General features: G+C 41.4%; 3 protein-coding genes across 3 annotated transcripts; 2 read left to right on the top strand and 1 right to left on the bottom strand.

Moving 5' to 3' along the window:
- Nucleotides 1-871: 871 nt before the first annotated feature.
- wbp1la (WW domain binding protein 1-like a) lies at nucleotides 872-6,548 on the top strand. Its single transcript, XM_071894735.1, has 4 exons — nucleotides 872-1,165; nucleotides 2,775-2,877; nucleotides 4,910-5,071; nucleotides 6,055-6,548. The coding sequence occupies exons 1-4, from the start codon at nucleotides 1,103-1,105 to the stop codon at nucleotides 6,546-6,548; spliced, it is 822 nt and encodes a 273-aa protein (XP_071750836.1). The 5' UTR covers nucleotides 872-1,102.
- Nucleotides 6,549-8,522: 1,974 nt separating this feature from the next.
- cyp17a1 (cytochrome P450, family 17, subfamily A, polypeptide 1) lies at nucleotides 8,523-14,943 on the bottom strand. The gene is made up of 8 exons (XM_078288609.1): nucleotides 14,629-14,943; nucleotides 13,606-13,744; nucleotides 11,862-12,097; nucleotides 11,234-11,320; nucleotides 9,931-10,149; nucleotides 9,606-9,775; nucleotides 9,057-9,160; nucleotides 8,523-8,803 (listed from the first exon to the last, which is right to left on the bottom strand). The coding sequence occupies exons 1-8, from the start codon at nucleotides 14,941-14,943 to the stop codon at nucleotides 8,523-8,525; spliced, it is 1,551 nt and encodes a 516-aa protein (XP_078144735.1).
- Nucleotides 14,944-16,089: 1,146 nt separating this feature from the next.
- LOC139933277 (BLOC-1-related complex subunit 7) lies at nucleotides 16,090-18,421 on the top strand. Its single transcript, XM_078288821.1, has 5 exons — nucleotides 16,090-16,242; nucleotides 17,132-17,194; nucleotides 17,317-17,360; nucleotides 17,473-17,493; nucleotides 17,625-18,421. The coding sequence occupies exons 1-5, from the start codon at nucleotides 16,105-16,107 to the stop codon at nucleotides 17,674-17,676; spliced, it is 318 nt and encodes a 105-aa protein (XP_078144947.1). The 5' UTR covers nucleotides 16,090-16,104; the 3' UTR covers nucleotides 17,677-18,421.
- The last annotated feature ends 2,828 nt before the right edge of the window (nucleotides 18,422-21,249 follow it).

Below are 21,249 nucleotides of genomic sequence, written 5' to 3'. Positions count from 1 at the left end.
TTTAAATGTGCTCTAGAAATAAACTTTACTTACTTACTTACCCCATAAAGCCAAATATTAATAGGATCATAATATATAGGATAATAAGGATCTCAAAGCAAAAATCAAGCCTAAAATTAGATTTGGCATAAGTGATCCCCATGGTTGTAGAGATTTTTTATTTTTGAGATTTTTTATTTAAAATTTTTCCTGATTAGAGTCTTATTCTGAGTAGTCTACTAAAATTAGATATTTGTGTATTTCCTATTATGGCTACAAAAGATGGACTTTCAGTTCATGAGCTAATTTTATTCAAATGATCAATCAAAGAACATACAAAGAAATATTCTATCAACATGCAGAAAAACAACTTTATACAAGGTATGTATAGAATAACAATACATAAGGCTTTACAAACAAGCAGGGTTTTTCTTACATTACCATTTCTTATATAATGCAACATTTTTAGGTAAATATGGAAAATATGGTTTTTAATTTGCCTCTTTACATTTTCATTTGACATATGTGATTAAAAAAAAAAAAGATTCACTAAATATTTAATGTTCTCTAGATGTTGGTCTACTAAAAGTTACATTTTCTTTCCTGTTACAAGGAAATGTTCATGGTCTGTCCAAAAAAGTACAAATGAATTATGGATTCAATTCCAATATAAAACACACACTTTTCGTCTACAGCGTTTTTAAATCTCGATATTACCTGGCTAACTGGATGCATTAAGTGAATAATATTATTGGTAACTTTATTGGTAACATAATATTTCCTGCTTAATCTTAATACTGCATTCCATTGATATTAGTAGGTGTGGAGTGCTGAGGTAAATGTGCCAGTGACCACGCCTACCTGGTGACAGGTGGCGTAGTGGTTACCCATGAGCCCCGTGTTGGAGTGACAGCAGACAGTGCCAATGGCTGTCCGAGAGACAAATAAATCCATGAATAGACCAATGGCAGAGTGAGTAAGGGGCGGGCTTAAGGGGCAGTTGGTGAAGTTTTGTTTTCGTTGCTGCTCTACCAACTAGCCGTAGAGGACGACGTTTTGGACAATGTCATTGTTATTAAACGGTTCATGGGTGAAGGAAGAGTAGTTTCTAACATTTTTAGCAATGGGTTTACTGAAGTTCAACGTTGGACGAGATAATCCAACGACAGCGGCCACAGTCGCAGAGGTAAACTACATTAACGTTAACAGTTTACTTGCTAGCTACGTTAGCTTGTTAGCTGTCTTATTTTGACTGGCTAACGAACTTTCTCTTTCCTTTACTCAAGGGATACTAACAGCTAGTGTTAATAGCAGCGGCAGCTGGCTAATAAACTTGTAATATAGAGCAAACTGTCTAGTCGGCCAGCTTCCTTACTTCTAACCACAGTCGAAGACATGGATGCAAAGACATCGCTGTTATAAACTAGCAAGTGAGAGGAGGCTAGGTAACGTTAGCGTGAGCTAGCCGGGTCAAACACATTCGTATTAGAATGTTAGACGGCAGTTAGATTGTTGAACTGGTTTTGGCAATACTCGTGCTTTTACCTGCTGATGAAGGAATATGTGAGTCAACGGTAACTCAATGTAACACTGGAATCTTGTCATACCGGATGCTTAACTGTAGCAGATAACAGACAGGCCACGAATCTGGGAGTAAATCAGTTGTTGTAATCAGAGTATTACAATTGACTACAAATTGTAATGAAATGTGTAGATACCTCTGGTGCAGTTGGCTATGTATTGAGCCAGTTCCAGTTGCGGAAGTCAGACTGGTGTAGCTTTGTTCGCTCAGGGAACACTTGACGTTTGAGAAAATAAATGTTGGGGACCGAGAAGTGGTGCTCGCTGAAATGTCTTCAAACAAGAAAGTGCTGCATGTGTGTCTGTCTGAGTGTGTGAAAGAACATATCTGAAGTCTGAAGGAAGGGAGATGGGTGGCTTGTGCGCGCACGGGGTTGTTTACTGACATTCCTTGGCAACATGTCGGGCGTCCAATTCCAGAGAGGGGCTGCTGAGTCGGATCCAGACAGCTTATGGGGCCGCTGAGCTCACTCAGTTGCTGGGATCTTCTTCTGCAAACAGAGCTACAGCATTGAAGCTTCCTCCTCAGCCTGCTCTTCCTCCTTGCTTTATTGTTTGAGGTAGATTGTCTTACTGATGAGGTCATGTCTTTCTTACTGGGCATCAGACAGGTAATTTGAAACAACCTTTGACATTTAATCATATCAGGATCCTACAGAAACACACACTAACTACTTAGGGCAATATTGATGGATGTTTGCTAATGCAGTGATGGCATGATACGGACAATATGTTGTGACTGTTAAGTGTAACAGGTATTACACTTTAATTATAACTCATTCGCACTACATCCCTCATTGATTGTGTTTGTGGTAACACTTTACTTGCAGCACATTAGAAGTGCATTGTGACTGCATGAAAATTATATTAATCAGAGCATGAAATAATAAAGACAACATGCTAAAAATTGGGAGTTGAATTGTTTATGGGGCAACTGTATAGTTAATGACATGACAAACTGATGAGTGACTTGTTTGATAATTATATTGTAAGAAAAGTTTATCTCCACTTCTAATGTGCTTATAATGCGCTTGCAATGCAACACAATGCACTTCAAGTAAAGTGTCAAAGTGGTAAGTATTACAAAAATGGGTTCTCTAAATGCCCACATTGCATCCTTTGCTATATAATCTTGCAGTGTCAGAGTGCTGCATGTTGTTGCAGTAGATTGTTCAGGCCAATGTGTGACCATAGTGTTGTTGTGTTTCCCCCAGACTAAGCTGGTGTGCCAGGGGGCCAACAACCAGAGCTACATATGTGAGTCAGGTCACTGCTGTGGAGAGACGCAGTGCTGCAGCTACTACTATGAACTGTGGTGTGAGTTACCTGACCCGTCTCCTCTTTATTCACTGTCTGAATGTCTGAATGTTCCTACTGCATACTGCTTCATAAACAGTAGATGATAGTAAATATTACACTTCAAAATGGTCTCTGAGCTGGTATACTCTGAATGCCTGCTTCTATATTACCTGTAGTATTGCATACATAATTTCGACATACATTAGACAAGTCAGCCTGTAGCTAAACAGCACATTCCACGCATGTCTGTAACGCTCATCCCAGCAAAATAGAAATGTCTCAATTAAAGTCAAATGCAAACAGTTGAGATGAAATGACTGAAGAAGCAGCGGCAGGGTCTATTAAGCAGCATTCTTACGCTGGTCTGGAAAATTAATTTCATCGTTTAATTTTCGGCAGTAACTTCTTTTTGTCTTTTTAAAGGTCAAGGGTCATAACTGCTACTTCTTATTTTATAACAGAAAGTACATCCATAAATGCCACAAAATGAGGTATTAGCTTACTACTTCTGTTCTAAATATTAACTACTTTTGTCAGGTCAGGAGATAAAAACTGAAGTAATTTCTGACTTATCTGTTTCACTACTCACACAATTACTGTTCTTTGGCTTTGTAGAGCAGCAGGGCCGGTTAACCAGACAGTAGGGCTTAATTCAGATTAGTTAGTCATGGCTTAAAAAGTGGCTTTCTGCAACACAGCTTAACTTCAGAGTAGTTGCTTCTGGACTATGGAGTCCTTGATTAAGTTTAACGAGATATAAAGTGATAATTGTTTTTCCTGTTTTGTACTCAATGTCGGCACATGGCCCAACATACTGTAATAATAAAGACATTCAGTGTAGACTGTGGCTTCTTATATTTCTTGTAGCTTCTTATATTTATTACAGACAAACTGCTGTTGCTTCTGTAAATGTAAAACGCATCACTTCTTGTGTAGCAGAGGATTTTTCCTGGGAAAGAGGGATCCATCATAGGTGTTTATCAATCGGCGCTAGAGAGTAGCAAAACAGAAAAAGTTGCGGATTATTACTTTAATTTCAAAACATGTTAGTTTGCGTTAGTGAGGTGCACGCAGCGCTAGACTGAGCATGCTCAAAAAGCCTGGAATAGATCTAGAAAAGCCTAGAATTGTGTAGAATTAGAGGAGCAAAAACTAGGCAATGTTTCTTCCTTGACAAACAGCATTAATCAGAAGTTAAACCTGCCTTCTTGGAGGTTTAGTTTAAACCTTCATTTAGCCCTGGAGCGGTGCTAATCTTTGTTCTGTAAATCTGATCAGTTAAACACAGATTAAGCTAAATCTAGGACTGTTTCAATTCACGACCCACAAAGCGAGTTATCGTTAATCCAGTTTAAAAGGGTAGTTTAGTCTAGGACTTGGGTTAATCCCTGTCTGGGAAACCAGCCCTTTTATGTAGTTGTTAGACCCGCTTTCATTTTATATCTGTTGTGAAGTGTAACCGTAAACCACAGATTAATAAGCCTAAATGACAGGCATTGCCCAGCCACTGTGAGTAATGCTGACCAGACACCAAAATCATGGAAAACAAAGTAGGGGATTTTGAGATGGAAAATGTGTAGGAAGCCTGACTCAGAGTGGAAGGTTGGTAAACGTTAGAAAGAGTCCCAGTTGGCCCAGTGTGGCCTGGCCCTGAGTCCGGTCTGTCGCTGGCTGTCTGGACTTGTTTACTGGTTGAGCTGGTGGTGGCTGGCAGCCCGCTCCTCTCTCATGTTACTGAAGCAGCCTTGTGCCATTTTAATAAGTACTTCACAGCCCCGCAGAGCACTCGCTGGTCTTTTTAAAGATAAGGGCGCACTCTGTGACTCACTGTCTAGTTTCTTCCTGAAAGAATCATGGTAGTGGCCAAAGGTTGAATAGGAACTTGAAGCCATGAAGCCAGTTGAGTTGACTACTTGTAACCTGAGAACTTCATTAAAGGCTTCTCAAAACTTCCTACTTTCCAGCAATTTAATTTATTAGGCAGCATGTGTGTATGTACGTATGCATGGTTGTGTGTATTCGTCTCATTGAGGCCGTCCCCGCCCTGCAGGGTTTTGGCTGGTGTGGACTCTGATCATTATCCTGACATGCTGCTGTGTGTGTCAGCACCGGCGCTCCAAGCAGCGCTTCCAGCAGCAGCGTCGGCAGAACGAGATCAACCTCATCGCCTACAGGGAGGCCCACAACAACACCCAGCTCCCCCTCTATCTCAGTGAGTAGCCGCGGGACACCCCTGGCACGCCGCGCCCGCTAGAGGCACTGTACATATTCAGTGACTGTTCCTGAGTTACATTACCAGTTGCGTGTCATAAATGTTTTTAAATAGAATGGGGAATATAAGATGATAACTTTCTAAGCATCAAGCTGTGACACTGAACCACCATCCACTGACCCGCTGACTAGTAGAGCTGCACCGATAGCGTCTGTAGTATTGGAATTGGTGCTGATACAGCTCTTAAGTAATCATATTCGGATCGACCAAATGACGCTGTCCCGATATCGATAGTAAGCTCTGTTTTTAGCTGCGAGTCTAGCAGCTAGTCACTCTGCTGGTCTGTCGGTCCCAAAAAACTACAGAAAACAGACTTTTATGTGGGCGTCGTGGGTTCTAATCCTGGGGTTTGCAAATTAGGCTTTTGTGTTTGGTATCACAGAGCCAAATAGGTCACAGCTTATCAGAAAATATCTACATATCTTGTTACCTATTTTGAATAAACGGTTTTATCTGTTAACCTATTCTGAATAAGCTGTTTTTATCTGTTAAGCTGTTTTTATCTGTAAACTTCTGAATGAACAGTTTTTGAGTCAGTCAATATGCTTTGACAAGTGTAAAAATAAATGAGAAGCTAAACTAGATTCTATAACCTATGTTATATAGCCCATTTTCTGTTATTATTGGTGTTTATTACTTTTTATTTGAGAATTAGTAAGCAGTTAAGTGCATTATTTGATCAAATGAGTAAACGCAATTTATGTAACTGTTTTATAAAAGGGCAATACTAGGCAAATTGAGTAGTACTTGAATTGCTATTCATATTGGACAGTGTACTTAAAAAAAACCTCTGTACTGGCATCAGCTCTGAAAAATTGGCATTGGTGCACCTCTGTCTGAATAGGAATGACATTTACACATCATGCTCATCTCTCCACCTCTCTCTGTCTCTCTCTCTCTCTCTTCTATCTCTTGTTCCTCAGGATTCCTACCCGACTACCTGCTGCCAGCCTATGAGGAGGTAGTGGACCGCCCAGCCACGCCTCCTCCTCCCTACAGCCCCCTCCAGTCTGCAGCTCCGCCCGCCGACCCCCCGGAAGGCCCCCCGATGCCTCGCCCCCGCCCGGCCGACGGCGACCTCCCCGGCGGCGACGCCCTGCTCCCCGCGGCTCCTGAGGCCACCCAGACCCAGCTCCACAGCGCCTCCCACCCCAACAACAAGGACTCGGCGACGGGCAGGTACCGGCGCTTCACGGGCGACTCCGGGATCGAAGTGTGCGACGGCCAGGAGCTGTGGGATCAGCAAGGCTTTCTGGGAAGGGAGGAGGAGGAGGAGGAGGGGGTGGAGGAGGTGGAGGACCCGTGTGATCGCTGTGGTCCCCACACTGTCGAACACACCCATATTACAGACGCAGACACCCGTGAAAATACAGATAGACACACAGCTCTGGATACAGATCCACAGTCTCTTAGGTAATCCAGTATAATCCAACATCTGCAGTTCTGAAGTGAAGCTGCAGGACAGTAGTTGAATGCGTTAATGTAACTTCGGTGCTCAGGGGTTCGGTGTATATGTACATGTGTATGTTTGACTAACACCTGTGTGTGTGACAGGTATGGAAATGTGTGAGAAAAGATTTTGACAATTTCCAAGAATTGAAAGCTACAATATGCAACTGTTCTCCTCGAGGCAGGAGGTGTGTAGTTAGTCCCGCCCTCCTCCCCCTCAGTCGGTCCTGTAAAGCCGACACAGGACTTACAGAAGCAGACGGAGAATGCGGCCAATCTGCAATAAAAAGTTTGTTCACAATGTTCGCGGTATTTTGGACACCAGGTAGTACAGTAGTAGTCCCAGATGGACAGGTTCCTCACTCCAGCCTGCAGACATCCACATACCAGTTCACATACCAAGTCGCTTGGTGATTTTCGTTCGTTCAGGGATTCTTTTAGTTCCCTGTGCTACCACAGCACTGTTAACAGGTGGAGATTTTAAAGTCATCATAGTCCCCCAAACAGGATCAGTTGTCAAGCAAATGATCCGTTTTTGCCCACGCTCCTCAGAGATTATCTACAACATTATTGTCCTGTTGTCAACTTGGAAAATCCAAAGTGTAAAAAATCGAGGTTTGGGACAGGCGTGTGATTCTGAAATGGAAGATGTTTATTAACCCCGGTATGAGTCGTTTTGACACGCCTGCTGCTGAGTCTGTATCTCCAGTTGCCCCGACACAGATGCAGCACAGGGTGTCAATACAGGCGTCCTTCTGCAATGCCATAGTGCCATAATATGTAGCCTTATGTAGCTTTTCAGTAGAGAATATCTAGGTGTGCTAAATCAAAGCTCAGGAGTCTCCTTTGACTCACAGTTGATTACTGAGTAACCCCTCCAGTGCGATATAATAGATTAATCAGTGTCATTTAACCAACATACTGTTTTATATGGTTGATTGTCTATGCAGGATTTGTTTCCTTGTAGTTTGCCAAAAAGCTCTGCGCACATCAGACCTGAGTTAAAATACTGGGTAACAAAATGTTGCCAATGATGAATTGAGAACTCCACATCACACATATACTAAATAAGAATATCGCGGGATTGTCACAATTGACATGCATCTTCTGCATGGTTTCCTGAGATTTAATACCGAGAGCGACCACATTTAGAATCTGACCCAGGTTTGTGGCAGAGAAGATGTACCGGATGTGGATTGAAATGCCTCCTAGTAGACAAGACGATCTGTTTTTGTGGCAGAGGGCGTTCATCCGTTTTGTCCTAGAATAACTCACACAAAGGGAACGACCGACTCGCCTGCAGCTCAAGGACACACTCCGTCTGTAAATGTACAAAATGGTTCGGGAAGCTGCCGGCAAAACCAAAACACCGCGCACTGGGTGAAATATTCTCCGATTATGTCAATTCAGCACTTTTCCACATGCAGCATTGAACAGTGGTCTTTCAGCCCCTGGTGCTACGTTTTGTATATATGCTCTCTTTATTATCCGCTAAATGAAATTATATTTTTCTGTTTTTTTTCTGTCACATTTTGTATAAAATATTTGACAAAAAAATGGTTATTAAAAGATGTGGAGAACAGTTTTTTTCTATCTGTCTCATGATGTAAACTCTGTGGTTTTAGTGTTGTGTATAAAATAAGACCACTTTCCTGCTTCTTCATTGTTTTATTCATCCCTGAATAAAACAATAATGTGCACACTATGACAGCCAAAGTGACTAAGGTTGGAGCAGCAGAAATATACAGCACTGGCAAAGAAACAACAAACAACAAAGAAAAGTTCAATTTAATATAATTCAATAGAAATGAATCCCAAGTAGGAAATGTATAAGAACACCTATTTTCATCATAGGTTTCATCCGCACCACTATTATCTCCCCATGTACAGTGTAGACAGTTCTACAATTCAATACTAAATCAACAGACAGACGGAGGGGGTGTTAGCAGGACCGGGGCTTGTCTCTCTCCCAGCCCGGTCTGGGCGTGGCGTTCACTCTGTATCTGGCCGGCTGCAGGACCACGCCGAACTTGCCCTCCAGGCTGGGCGGCGCCTCGCCCGGCGGCACGGCCAGAGTGAAGCGCTGCAGGATCCAGGACAGAAAGAGGAAGAGCTCCATCTTGGCCAGGGCCTCCCCCAGGCACACCCTCACCCCGGCGCCGAACGGCAGGTAGCTGGGCGACGGGATGACCAGGCCGGTGCCCTCCTTGTTCAGGAACCGACCTTCAGAGAGGAAACACGGGGGATTTCACAGATGACTGTATTCACAATTCGTACTGCGACTTGTAACCCCTCTAAGTATTCAGTGTTTTCCCAGAACTGGGGGAAAAGCCTCTGAAACTGCATTTAGACCATCATGGGACACTAAAACTCTCTTATATATAGGTCAAACACTCCTCATAGTAATACTTGAGTAATACTTTCTTAGTAAAATATGTAAGCGATTGCATCACATGGGATGGAAGTTTCCTCTCACCAGGGTCAAAGAGCTCCGGGTTTTTCCATTCTTTCTCATCGTGGTGCAGAGACCACAGGTTGATGATGACCCGAGCTCCTTTCCTTACCGCGAAGTCCCCGATGCTAGAGACACAATCATAGAGAACAGCAAGGTCAGGAACAGTGTTATACATCACGAATGTGTGCAGGTTAGAAATAGGGTTCGACAGATATGGGCTATTGAAGGCCGATACGAGTACGGATATTCAAAATCTTTAAATATATTCGGTTCATTTCCCCCCAGAATTGTATTCTTGTCCTGGAGGAAAAGCCTCTGAAACAGCAATTTAATTTTAGACCATGGGACACTAAAACTCTCCAGTAAAAACCAGTTAGTAATAATAAACATATTCACGAATGCTTGTGTGGAATCTGACCAAAATGTCACATTAGAGTCACTTCAGGTTAAAGTCTTCCCATAGACAACCAGTGTAGTATTGATCAATTCTACAATAAATATGTAATCAATCAAACTGCATCATATCCATCATATGAGAACATGGAATGGCTGATATCCGATTTTTAATACCTGGTGTCACTGAGCGCTACATGGGGGATGAGCAGAGGGGCGACAGGACGGATGCGTAACAGCTCCCTGATGGTCGCCTCCAGGTAGGGCAGACTGCCTCTGTCACTGAGCTGGGGGGTCCGGTCCCCCCCCACCTTACTGTCCAGCTCCTCCTGGATACGCCTCTGCACCTACACACACACACACACACACACACAGTCAGAAATATCCATCTCCTGCACAGAGAATTATGCAACTTTGCTAGGAGATTTGTGATGCTCGGTGAGAGAGGTGCAACTTAACCTCTCTCTCACACACACACACACACACCCTGCCTCGGCCTTACCTGTGGGTGATGGATGAGGTAGGCTACGGCCCATTTGAGCACGGTGGTGGTGGTTTCCACGCCGGCTCCGAAGATGTCGCCCACCGTCATGAGCAGGTGGTCGTCGCTGAGGCCCACCGGCTCGCCGCCGATCTCGGCCGTGTTGTTGTTCTCGGCGCTCCGCTTGGCCCTCAGCAGGGCGTCCAGCAGGTCTCTCTGGACGTGGTCGCTGTAGTCTGCCTAGGGGACACCATTAGATACAGATACATTATTTCAAGCTGCCATATGATGGATGTGATGCAGTTTGATTGATTACATATTTATTGTAGAATTGATCAATAATACACTGGCTGTCTATGAGAAGCCCGTAACCTGAACTGATTCTGATGAGACATTTTATTGGATTCCACACAAGTATGTATTAATATGTTTCTTATTCTTATTATCCCAGGTTTTAATGCAACGTCCTGTGGTCTAAATGCTATTTCAGAGACTTTCACACCCTGATGAGAATACAATTCTGGGGGAAACACTGAATACTTGTGATTTTTTTGATTTGTATTTTTTTTGGGTCAAATTTAAAGATCTTGAATATTGGCACAATAAAGACAGCAGAATACGTAGAAATATCCCTGTGTCACCTGCTGTATCAGTGCATCATTAACAAAGCACATAGCTTGTCTGTATATATGTATATATGCGTATATATATATATATATATATATATACATATATATATATATATATTTGCATTTTATGTTTGGTGTTTCTTGTTTTTGTACCTTTTGTTGCTGTTGTTTGTTTTATTGGTTTGTTTCTATGTTTGGACACTTAAAAAAAGGGAAGAAAATAACAATAAAAAAGAATTGAACAAAGCAAATAGCCAAAACTAAAATAAGTCGAGTAACTAAAAAAAGTCAAGTAAAAGGTTTTGGTAACACTTTACATTAAGTGTTCATTAACTAATGTTAACTAATGCATTTACTAACATGAATTAAACAACAACAACATTAACAAAGATTAGTTCATGTTGAACACTTAATGTAAAGTGTTACCAAGTTTTTTATGCCCATTTTGAACAGTCAATTGATATGTTCTACTGCTGCCATGTTGCATTTGCTCCATTCTTATTTCTATTTTGTCTTTGTTTGATGCATCCTATTACTACTTTTCTGCTGCACCGCCATTAAAGGATCATGAAAGTCTCATCTTATCTCATTTAAGGGTCCTGAAAAGTCTTCAGAACCCCAGATCGCTAGTGGTTTAATCAAGCAGTTCGATTTACTTCTCATATGTATCCAGCGCTCCTCTGTAAGAAGCCTACCTTGTGTTCGTCGTATTTCTTCTGCAGAAGATCGTCCCTGATTGAAATGCACTGCTTTAGGAGCCGCAGGTCCGCGTTGGGAAAGACCTGAGGGAGAAGAGAAGAGAGGTCAGTCGTTTGTTCTGTTCTGTTCTGTTTTTCGATGTTCGGAGTTTTCGACGAAGCTGCGAATAGCTGAAGATGAGTTAAAGGTGAACAGCTAGTACTGCACATTATCTGAATCTGCACATTCTATCTACACCTGTGAATTAAATATATATTTTAAGGTATTTTAAGGTTCAAAGTTTATTAATATTGAACGTGTCACGTGTCCAAATGGCACCAAATCCGACACTGCACGTCCTTGGGTCCCCAGCAATACACCCGCCAAGTGCAACCCTGGTCTAATAACTTTTTAACGACAAGGCGCAGCTCCCGAATGGAGTTTGAGGGTTTTTTTTTTTTTTTTTCCTGCGACTAACTGACCAATGAAAACTTGGTCGACTAAGACTCTTCTCATCGACTAACGTTTGGTCGACTATTAGGGGGCAGCCCTAATGTCTACACACCTAGACCTCACATTCGCTATGTTCCGGCATTGTTGAAGTTCCATCTTAACCTTTCTTCTTCTGTGTTTTCTGTCATCTACCTGTAGCCAAGGGAAGATGTCCACCAGGCTGTCCTTGGCCACGGTGTCCACGATGCCCTGGCTGTAGCGCAGCATGGCCTCGAACTCGGGGTCTCCTCGGCAGTAGGAGGAGTCGAAGCAGAGCGAGCAGATGACGTTGGTGACGGCCCGGGTCAGTTCCGGAGACAGATCCAGCGGCAGGCCGCCGGACGCCGCCTCCGACAGGAGGACGCACAGGGACTGGGCCTCTCGACAGACTGCAGAGGGAGGAGGAGAGAGACCGTGGTGGATGGCTGCTTTATGTCATGTCATGTCCTGCTGGGTCATGTCATGTTGTGTCATGCTATGTTATGCTATACTATGTTATGTTATACTATGGCATGTCATGTTGTGTCATGTCATGTTATGCTGTGTTATGCTATGTCGTGTTATGTCATGTCATGTTATGCTATGTCGTTTTATGTCATGTCATATAATGCTGTGTTATGCTATGTCGTTTTATGTCATGTCATATAATGCTGTGTTATGCTATGTCGTTTTATGTCATGTCATATAATGCTGTGTTATGCTATGCTATGTCGTTTTATGTTGTGTCATGTTATGTTATGCTATGCCGTGTTATGTTGTGTCATGTTATGTTATGTTATGCTATGCTATGCCGTGTTATGTCGTGTTATGTTGTGTCATGTTATGTGATGCTATGTCGTGTTATGTTGTGTCATGTTATGTGATGCTATGTCGTGTTATGTTGTGTCATGTTATGTTATGCTATGTCGTGTTATGTCGTGTCATGTTATGTTATGTTATGCTATGCTATGCCGTGTTATGTTGTGTCATGTTATATGTTATGCTATGTCATTTTATGTCATGTCATGTTATGTTATGTTATGCTATGTCGTGTTATGACGTGTTATGTTGTGTCATGTTATATGTTATGCTATGTCATTTTATGTCGTCTCATGTTATGTTATGTTATGCTATGTCGTTTTATGTCGTGTCATGTTATGTTATGTTATGCTATATTGTGTTATGTCGAGTCATATTATATAATATTGTTTTAATGCATTCTATGTAAACCACAGGCCCACATTATGATACCCATTAGGCTAGTTAGTTACCATAAAACTGAAAATACTAGGCTATTATATGGCGAACATTTGGACATGTTAACCAAATCACCATAAACAGTCTATTTGAATTTAAACATTTCTTAGGACTTACATGTAGGCTATATAGAAACTATGTGTCATTGTCACCTTGATCATTTTTCCCTATTCACAAAATGGAATGAACAGTAGTGTCAGCCGTTGGGAATTAGATCTAGGTGAATCTGCCATTGGCCACTATAGCAGGTCAGCGGACTTTAAAGGGACCGTTCACTCACTGGGCTGTTATGCTGTTGTGTTGTGCCGTGTTATGCCATGTCATGCTATGATATTTATTGATTCCCATGGTGAATAGGACACAGGAAAAAGCTAAATTATAGCAAATTGGGGTTATATTAACATACACAGCCAATCATTTCAACACTAGATCTTATAAAATAGAAATGTATGAATGAAGTATAAGAAAAGTATGAGAGCATGAGGAAAAGTTTGGACAGCAACAGCATTATTAGGGTGTGCAAAATAACTGGTATCACTCGTATGAAATATAAATATATGTGGAAATATAAAAAGTGTTGATAAGTGATGTCAAAACTTCAGCAGCCAGTTGAAACAGTTTGTTGACCTGATGGTTCGAGTGCAGAATAAACTCTACTCACTGATTTTCTCGATGGAAGCCGAGCCCTCTCCAAACATGCACAGGGCTCCGTGGACTATTTTTCGGTGGAACCTCCAAGTGGCACTGTAGTCTCCAAAGGCAATGTCTTTCCCATCTCTGGTCAGCACATCTGTGGTTACCTTCATTTAACACACATTACATGGATGAACAGCAGAAAACACAAATGTCTCAGAAGGACGCAGGGCATACTGGAATGAAAGTACAATAGCATCAATAATAACATAACTAAACCCAGGACAAACACTGGATTTTTGTGCTTTTGTATAGAAACAAAGCGTGCTTCTCTTTTGACAATAGGAAAACCACAGTCCACTCCACAGTCATGTCTGTATTTGATTATGGAGACATTTTGTATGCTGCCCATTCATTTTGAAGCCATTGGATGCAGTTTACCACAGTAGATCGATCTCACAAGTCTTTATAAACTGAACCTCACGTCTCTACTGTATTTTAAAATCAGTAGTTCTACTACCAGATCTGTAACTGCTTAGTTTTAAATACTCTGGTTTCTGCTACTATACACCTTATAAGTGGAGCAGACTGTAAAATCAGAATTGTGTGTCCCTCTCAATGATTTTAAAGAAACAATATCTCACCTTTGCTATGACATCTGTGATTGCTTTTTATAATCAATCTGACTGTATTTTACTGACTGTCTGAATTGTACTGTGTATTTTCTTTGTCATTTTTTGGGCATTTTTTGTTCCTAGAAGATTTGGATGTAAATGACGCTCCATGATTAAAAAACAACAACACTACTATTATTACTACTACTCCAACTATTACTACTGCCACTACTACTACTACTGCTATTACTATTGCTACTACTAGGCTACTACTATTGCTATTAGGCTACTACTACTACTAGTGATACTACTACTACTACTACTACTACTGCTGCTATTACTACTATTGCTACTGCTAGTACTACTGCTATTACTACTACTATGCAGGAGAAGAAGAAGAAGAAGAAAAAGAAGAAGAAGAGGCATGAGTCACTCACAGTTCTGGGTCTTCCTGCAAACACTTTTCCCTTCTTCAGCAGGACTTCTTTGGCGTGCGCGTGCTGGTTGACTATGATGACGCTGTGCGAGCCCATCATCAGAGAGTACGTCTGTCCATATTTCACCTGCAGGTCCTGGAAAAGCACGTGTGGCGGGCTCGAGCTCCGCAGGCTCAGCAGACTGCCAATGAAGGGCAGCGCCGGGAGGCTGGGAGGCCCCCGGGGGCCCCGCAGGGACGTCCTGAGCTTCACCTGCAACAGCAGCAAGGCCAGGCCGACTGCCAAAAACACAAAAAGACACAAAAACCAAGCCATAGCCGCACTAGAAGGCCCTGAGAGAGACAGCATGGCTTCAGCGGAGGCCGAGCATCACGGAGAGCAGCGGCGCAGAAAATCCCCGAGGCTTTTATACTGCTCCTTCAATGCCAACTCCTTGACCCTGAATATGTTACGCTGCGCTATCTCTCAGAGCTGATGCCAATTTAAACAAGATATGCTCATTCACTTTGGATGCACTTCATGACTCCTTGCAGAAAACCATCATGAAAAATAATCACTGTAATAATCTTATAATAGGGATTTAAAGAGTCGGTGGTGCTGAGTTTATAGTGACCTTATTGTGCTTAATGGTAGTTCTAATTCCTATAGTATCACTGTAACATTTGCATAATGTCCCGATAGGATAGGCTATTCTATATAGCAGTTTATAGTTTTTATATTTTATATGTGAAAATAATATTTTTATTTCCACTTTTCAAAACAATATTATAAAGTGCTATAGAGGATATTAACAAATCAAGCAGTGCACAAGACAGGTGATATATTATGTATTTATAAACTAGATTTATGGACGGCATGAAGCCTTTAACAAAACTCTATGGCGGTTTAAAATCAACATAAAATCAACAAAGTAATATATCAAATAGGCCTGCAAAATAAAAACTAGTACAATACAGCAATTATGTTATACAAATGTAGCCTATATTGATAACTATTATATTGAGTAAACAGCGTCAGCTAATGTCTTCAGGCAGGCTGCAAAAGCCTTATCAGCTTTGGTTTTAGGTTTTGCCCTGGGAGTAGTCAGTAGAGGTTTGTATGTCAAACTAAGGCTGTGCTTTTGCTCATAAGGAGTAAAGGGTCTGCATTGTGAACTGGTTCGTATCAACCATGAAGTACTTTGAAAATGATTAAATAACAAGACTTCTGAAAAATCAGGTCTGATCTGCAGTGGAAGCCAGTGTATCAGAGCTAAAAGTATATCTTCCCACATATAAGTTAAGTAAAATCGTTTGTTACTTTTAACTGTGACATTTGACCTTGTACTGTTTTAATTGTTGTATGTGTTTTTCAGTGTACTTTGTTGCACAGTGCACTTTGACCACTCGGGCTATGCCTTGACATTTCCTTAGCGCGCTTGAGCGCAGGAGTGCTTTTTGGCTCTGCCGACGTGCTGTAGCTGGCCAAAACATCATTATGGCAATGGCTTCGGCGGAGTCTCAACCGCGATTTGGCCAGTCTGTCAAAGGTTTATTGTCCGATAAAGTCGGCTCTTGCAGCGGGGATGTGATCGCACTTACCCGCCAAGTGCTGAAGGGATCACGGAGCCAGGAGGTAAAACGATAAAAGCCGCTTTGAAGTGTGTTATGGTCATTGCTAACAGCTGCGTCAAGTCAGCCAGACTACCAGGATACAATCGGAATTACTTTTGCCTTCAAAATAAAAGCGTCGCCAGCATCCCAAAGCTCGTTACAACATGTTGGTCAATAAGGGTTTTATTTTGGACGTTCTGACTGGAGGTTTTATTTTCATTCTGGTTCGCTTGACACTAGTTGTGCTAACAAGCTAGCAGGACTGAGGTCTAAGTATGTTGAATCTTTGAAAGTAGCCTGCCTCTATAACATGCATTTGTTTAAATGACTTTTCCACAGTAGCTTTACAAGCATTAGTATTCATGCTGACCAGCAACGCTCGCAATGTTGGAGATGAAAAGGAAATTGGCATAGGAGGGGAAGTAGCTAGCCAGGATAGGTCATGGCTAAACTCCATATAAAAATCTGTCAATTTAATGTGCCTTGTTCGTCAGCAAGCTTAACTATCAGTAGAAAATGAGTTAAGCTTTTATACAAAACATAGCTTCTTCTGGTAAATTGGGTGTAACGTTACAAAAAATACACCAAGCAGCACATTTATTTTTATAAAATCTTGTCACAATTCGTGCACACTGCTCGCCACAGTGTAACGTTATTTTGGTGGAAGAGGATTGTGGGAACAAGAGGCGAGCCAGGCTCTACAAATTGAAATGCTATTTAAGTACTTGTTGCCTGGTGTATCAATTGTATGCCGAATTGAAAAGTGGCTCCTAACGATGCTGAAAATATATTGAGTCACATTTTATGAGCTGTTGACCTTAAGCAATAAGCAAAGCATTTCACTGCCAGGTTTTTGAATGGAGTTTGGCGTGACCGTCTTTCCATACGAGCTAACCGAATTTCTTTTCCAGCTTCTTGGTCAAGCAGCCAGAAATATGGTTATTCAGGAGGACGCCATTCTGCACTCTGAGGATGTAAGTATTAAAATATATGTGGCCTAGATGAAATAGACCAAGTAGACACTGATAGTTAGGCTATCTGCTATTGTGAGCCACAAGATGGCAGAATTCCAACACCATTCCCATCTGTCTTCCAGAGTCTGAGAAAGATGTCCATTATCACCACCCATTTACAATATCAGTAAGTACTGATGAGCAGTTCTTGTGTAAAAATGTGGGAAACAAATGTATTTTTGTTAAAACCGTGGAAAAGAAACGCTGAAATGATAATCATGTCTCTCTCTATCACCCAGACAAGAGGCCATCCAGAAGAAGTAAGTCTAAACAAACTCTGTTTATGGTTCAGTGGAAAAGGCTTTGCATCACTGTCTAAACAGAGAGCCATAACATAAACTGATGGCATGACACTGATTCTGCCATATCGCCTCTTCTGTTCATCCTCCAGTGTGGAACACTCCAAAAACCTCCAGGATCAACTGAGACACTTGCTGAAATGAGAGGTCAGCAGGGAGAAACGTGCAGCTGGAAACCTTGGAGCTGTCATTGTGTCCGAGCCAAGACATGCCCTGCTTTCCTGGGAGTTTCCCTTGCTTCTGAATGCAATTTCAGCTTGAACATATTTATAGGTTTTAAAATTGGGCCAAATGGATAATCTCCCATATATATATATGTATAGGAGATATATATATATGTATATATATATATATACATACATATATATATATTTTAAAACGCACTGTTTGCAGCAACTGTGGCTGGACAATGGACACAAGTTCACCCGTTTACAAGTGTTCTGCTCTGTCAAATACACACACGCTCTCCCCAGACAAACTATATCTACTTAACAGCTTTTTTTGTAAGTAAAATTTTTGGATCAGTTGTATTTATTTAATTTATTGACTACCTTGTCAACTTTGCCTTTATCCTTATTTGTGCTCCTCATCATGCTGCCCGACAAAGCCAAAGAGCAGTTAACTGACACTTAGAAAAATATCTTAAAATTTTATCTCCTGTCCCAACAAAAGTATTGTACATCATTTAATAGCATTTATTTGTTGATATGAAATGTTAACCACAGTCATGACCTTTGACACTTAAACCACACTAAAAGAGTTACTGCTGTTTGTATTTATTGGGCAGAATAGTCTTCGAAACTGTATGAGACATTCACATGCATGATAAAGATGAAATATTTGTTATTTTCTTTGGTAATAAAAAGCATGAACTTAACGAAGGCTTTGGAGAACTCCCTTGAGACGATATGGGTTTAGAAAAATATTGTGCTTGTGACTTCCATATGAAACAATATGTGCCATTAATGCTGAGAAAATGTGATGAGAATCTTTTAAAGTCGGACACATGATGAATAGCGGAGTGGGGGGCGAGCGTGTCGTCAGTTTGAAGGCCAAACAGCTGCTTAACCTAGAACGTGTCCCTGAGGCAAGCGCTGAGTCTTGGTTACTTCATGCTGCACGTGTTGAACATTATCATATTGGAGTGTTTGTTGGTATTGAGGTTGTGGCTGAGTGAGTGTGTGTGTGTGCGTGTGTACTGTACAGGGTAGGGTTAGACTGATATATGGGGCCGATATTGGCCTTAAAATCAGTGTGGTCCACCTCCGATATGATGCAGTTTGATTGATCTCATATTTATTGTGCAATTGATCAATCACAATCAGTCACTCGCTGTCTATGAGAAGTGAACTGATTCTAATGTGATATTTTGATCAGATTCCACAAAACTATGAATGAATATGTTATTATCCTGGGTTTCAGTGGAGAGTTTTAGTGTCCCATGATGGCCTAAATGCTGTTTCAGAGGCTTTTCCACCCTGACAAGAATACTACTACTTGTTTTTTGGCATGAAAATGATCACATTTAAAGATTCTGAATATAAAATTGTGTCTCGACCATCACACCTAACCCTAAAATCTAAAAAGTCTCATCAAATGGAGTACCGACAGCTTGGACTCACTATGGAGGATCAGAATCGGTCTTTAGAAACCCGTATCGGTCGACCCTCAGTCCAGAGCACAGATGTCTGGCCTCTCAGCTGCAGCGCTGACTGCGAGGATCCTATCAGAGAGTTTAAGGTCCCGCCTGCCGGCTGGGCATTTGCGGCTTTTTTCTCTTGAACCTCGAGCCAAAACAATGTTCTGTTCCTCCAGGAAAGAATCCCGTCTTATCGGGGACCCAAGGTCTCAGAGGATACAGGATCCAGGGACGGCTGCTCCAGTGAAGATCTTCCACCTTCTGCCCTCTTCTGCCTCGCCGCAACCTTTCAGAATCAGGAATGTAACGCTGCGAGACAAAACACTGCTAATCATTATCCTAAAAAACCTGTTCGCTTCTACTGTTGAATTTTCTTTACCTGCGTATTCCTATTCAGGGTCATGGCGGGCTTCACTGTTCAGAGAATGCTGACCCAAAGTTCCATAAAGAGACTGTACCCTAAGCACCCAGTCATCAAAAATGATGATGTTGAGCTCCCTCTACTGGCTTCATGCTGCAAGTGTCTCAGTGAGCCAACCATGAAACCTGTCATCAGCAAAGGGCATACCGCTTTATTATTTTACATCAAAATGGAAATTCCCAAGTCATACATTACAGCAGAGGATGCTCCAATCGATCGGTCACTAATCAGTATCAAATGCCTACCAGTGACAGATGAGTTACGATATTCCAATATAAAAATTGCATTGCATCTTTTGCTCAAGAACATTACATGCTAAACAGATTTCTTTATGCGATGACAGACAAGTGTGCAGGACTCACAACCTGTTAACCATTATAATAGTCATGATTTATAACACATTTGTCCTGATGGTGAATGCTGCCAAGAATGAAATGTGAAGGAGGATACAAGAATCAAAATTGGTCCTGAAAATGGACTGGTAGATAATCGCAATTCTGTTTGAACTGCAGTACAATGTACCTAAAGATGTCAACGGAAGACAGAATTTTAGAATTTTATTAGTGACTCAAACTAAACTGATAAATCGGTTATCAGTATCAGATGATTTCTTATTACAAATTGACTTGGAGCGTCTCCGCTTTTTAACATTCTTGGAAACAAAGCCCACATTTAGAAAAAACAAAAAAAATGCAAAAATGCGACGTGGTAAAATGCAACTTTTGCTGGGAAAATAAAAACGTGCACGACATCCATTTGGTTCGGTTTCCTCATGTCGGTCCGGTGATCAAATTCTAACCTACGTTATTGAAATGTCTTTTACTAGACACAGTCGCTGTAATGAAAACAAACAAAAAAAATCCACATGCAAAAAACATTCATGAAATCACTTGAATATGAAAACCGTTTTAAAAAAAATAACTGCTAACATTCATTTGGTACGGTAACACGGTCCGTTATTGCTCCCATACTGAAGCAACGGAACAGGCGTCCCAGGATGCCACGGGGCAAAAAAAGGTCAGAAATAAACTGACCGTTCATTTGAGCACACAGCAAGACATTTGAACAAACGTAGACCCACACTAGGGGAGTAAAAATAAATCGCTCAAGTGAAAATCGGCAACTTCCGACATGTGCATGGGTCATGCTGAGTCACAGCAATAAGTTCTTGTGCATGGCAATGGCACAGAGAGCAAAAGGGACGCAACAGCATAAGAAAACACTTGCAGTCCAAGGCTGAATCGGGCTTTGATGAATTAGAAATAGGGATGGGACGATATGCTTATCTCACGATTCAATACTACACTAATACTGCGATTCATTTTTTCATTTTTTATTGTCACCTTTTTGTTTCGCGATATATTGAATTCCGATATATCGTCCCATCCCTAATTGGAAACATCTTCAAGGGCAGGATTCCGCCTCTTCTATGGGTCAATATTGCATGATCACTCCAGCAGATGATCTTTTCAGACAAATCAGTCCTTCAGTGTCATGTTTTAACACAGGTCCTTTCAAGTCAGGGCGGTAATAAACAAATAGAAAAAAAAAAAAGATAGTAAGGCTGTATGCAGGCCTTCTCCAAGAAAAAAATGGCTTAAATACAAATATTCAACAACAGCATCCTAATGAATATGAATATCAGTAATCACTTCAG

The sequence above is a fragment of the Centroberyx gerrardi genome, chromosome 15 (assembly GCF_048128805.1).
Source record: "Centroberyx gerrardi isolate f3 chromosome 15, fCenGer3.hap1.cur.20231027, whole genome shotgun sequence".
NCBI classification, from domain to species: Eukaryota; Metazoa; Chordata; class Actinopteri; order Beryciformes; family Berycidae; genus Centroberyx; species Centroberyx gerrardi.
Note: the sequence above shows the minus strand (reverse complement) of the source record. Positions and strands in the feature narration are given on the sequence as shown.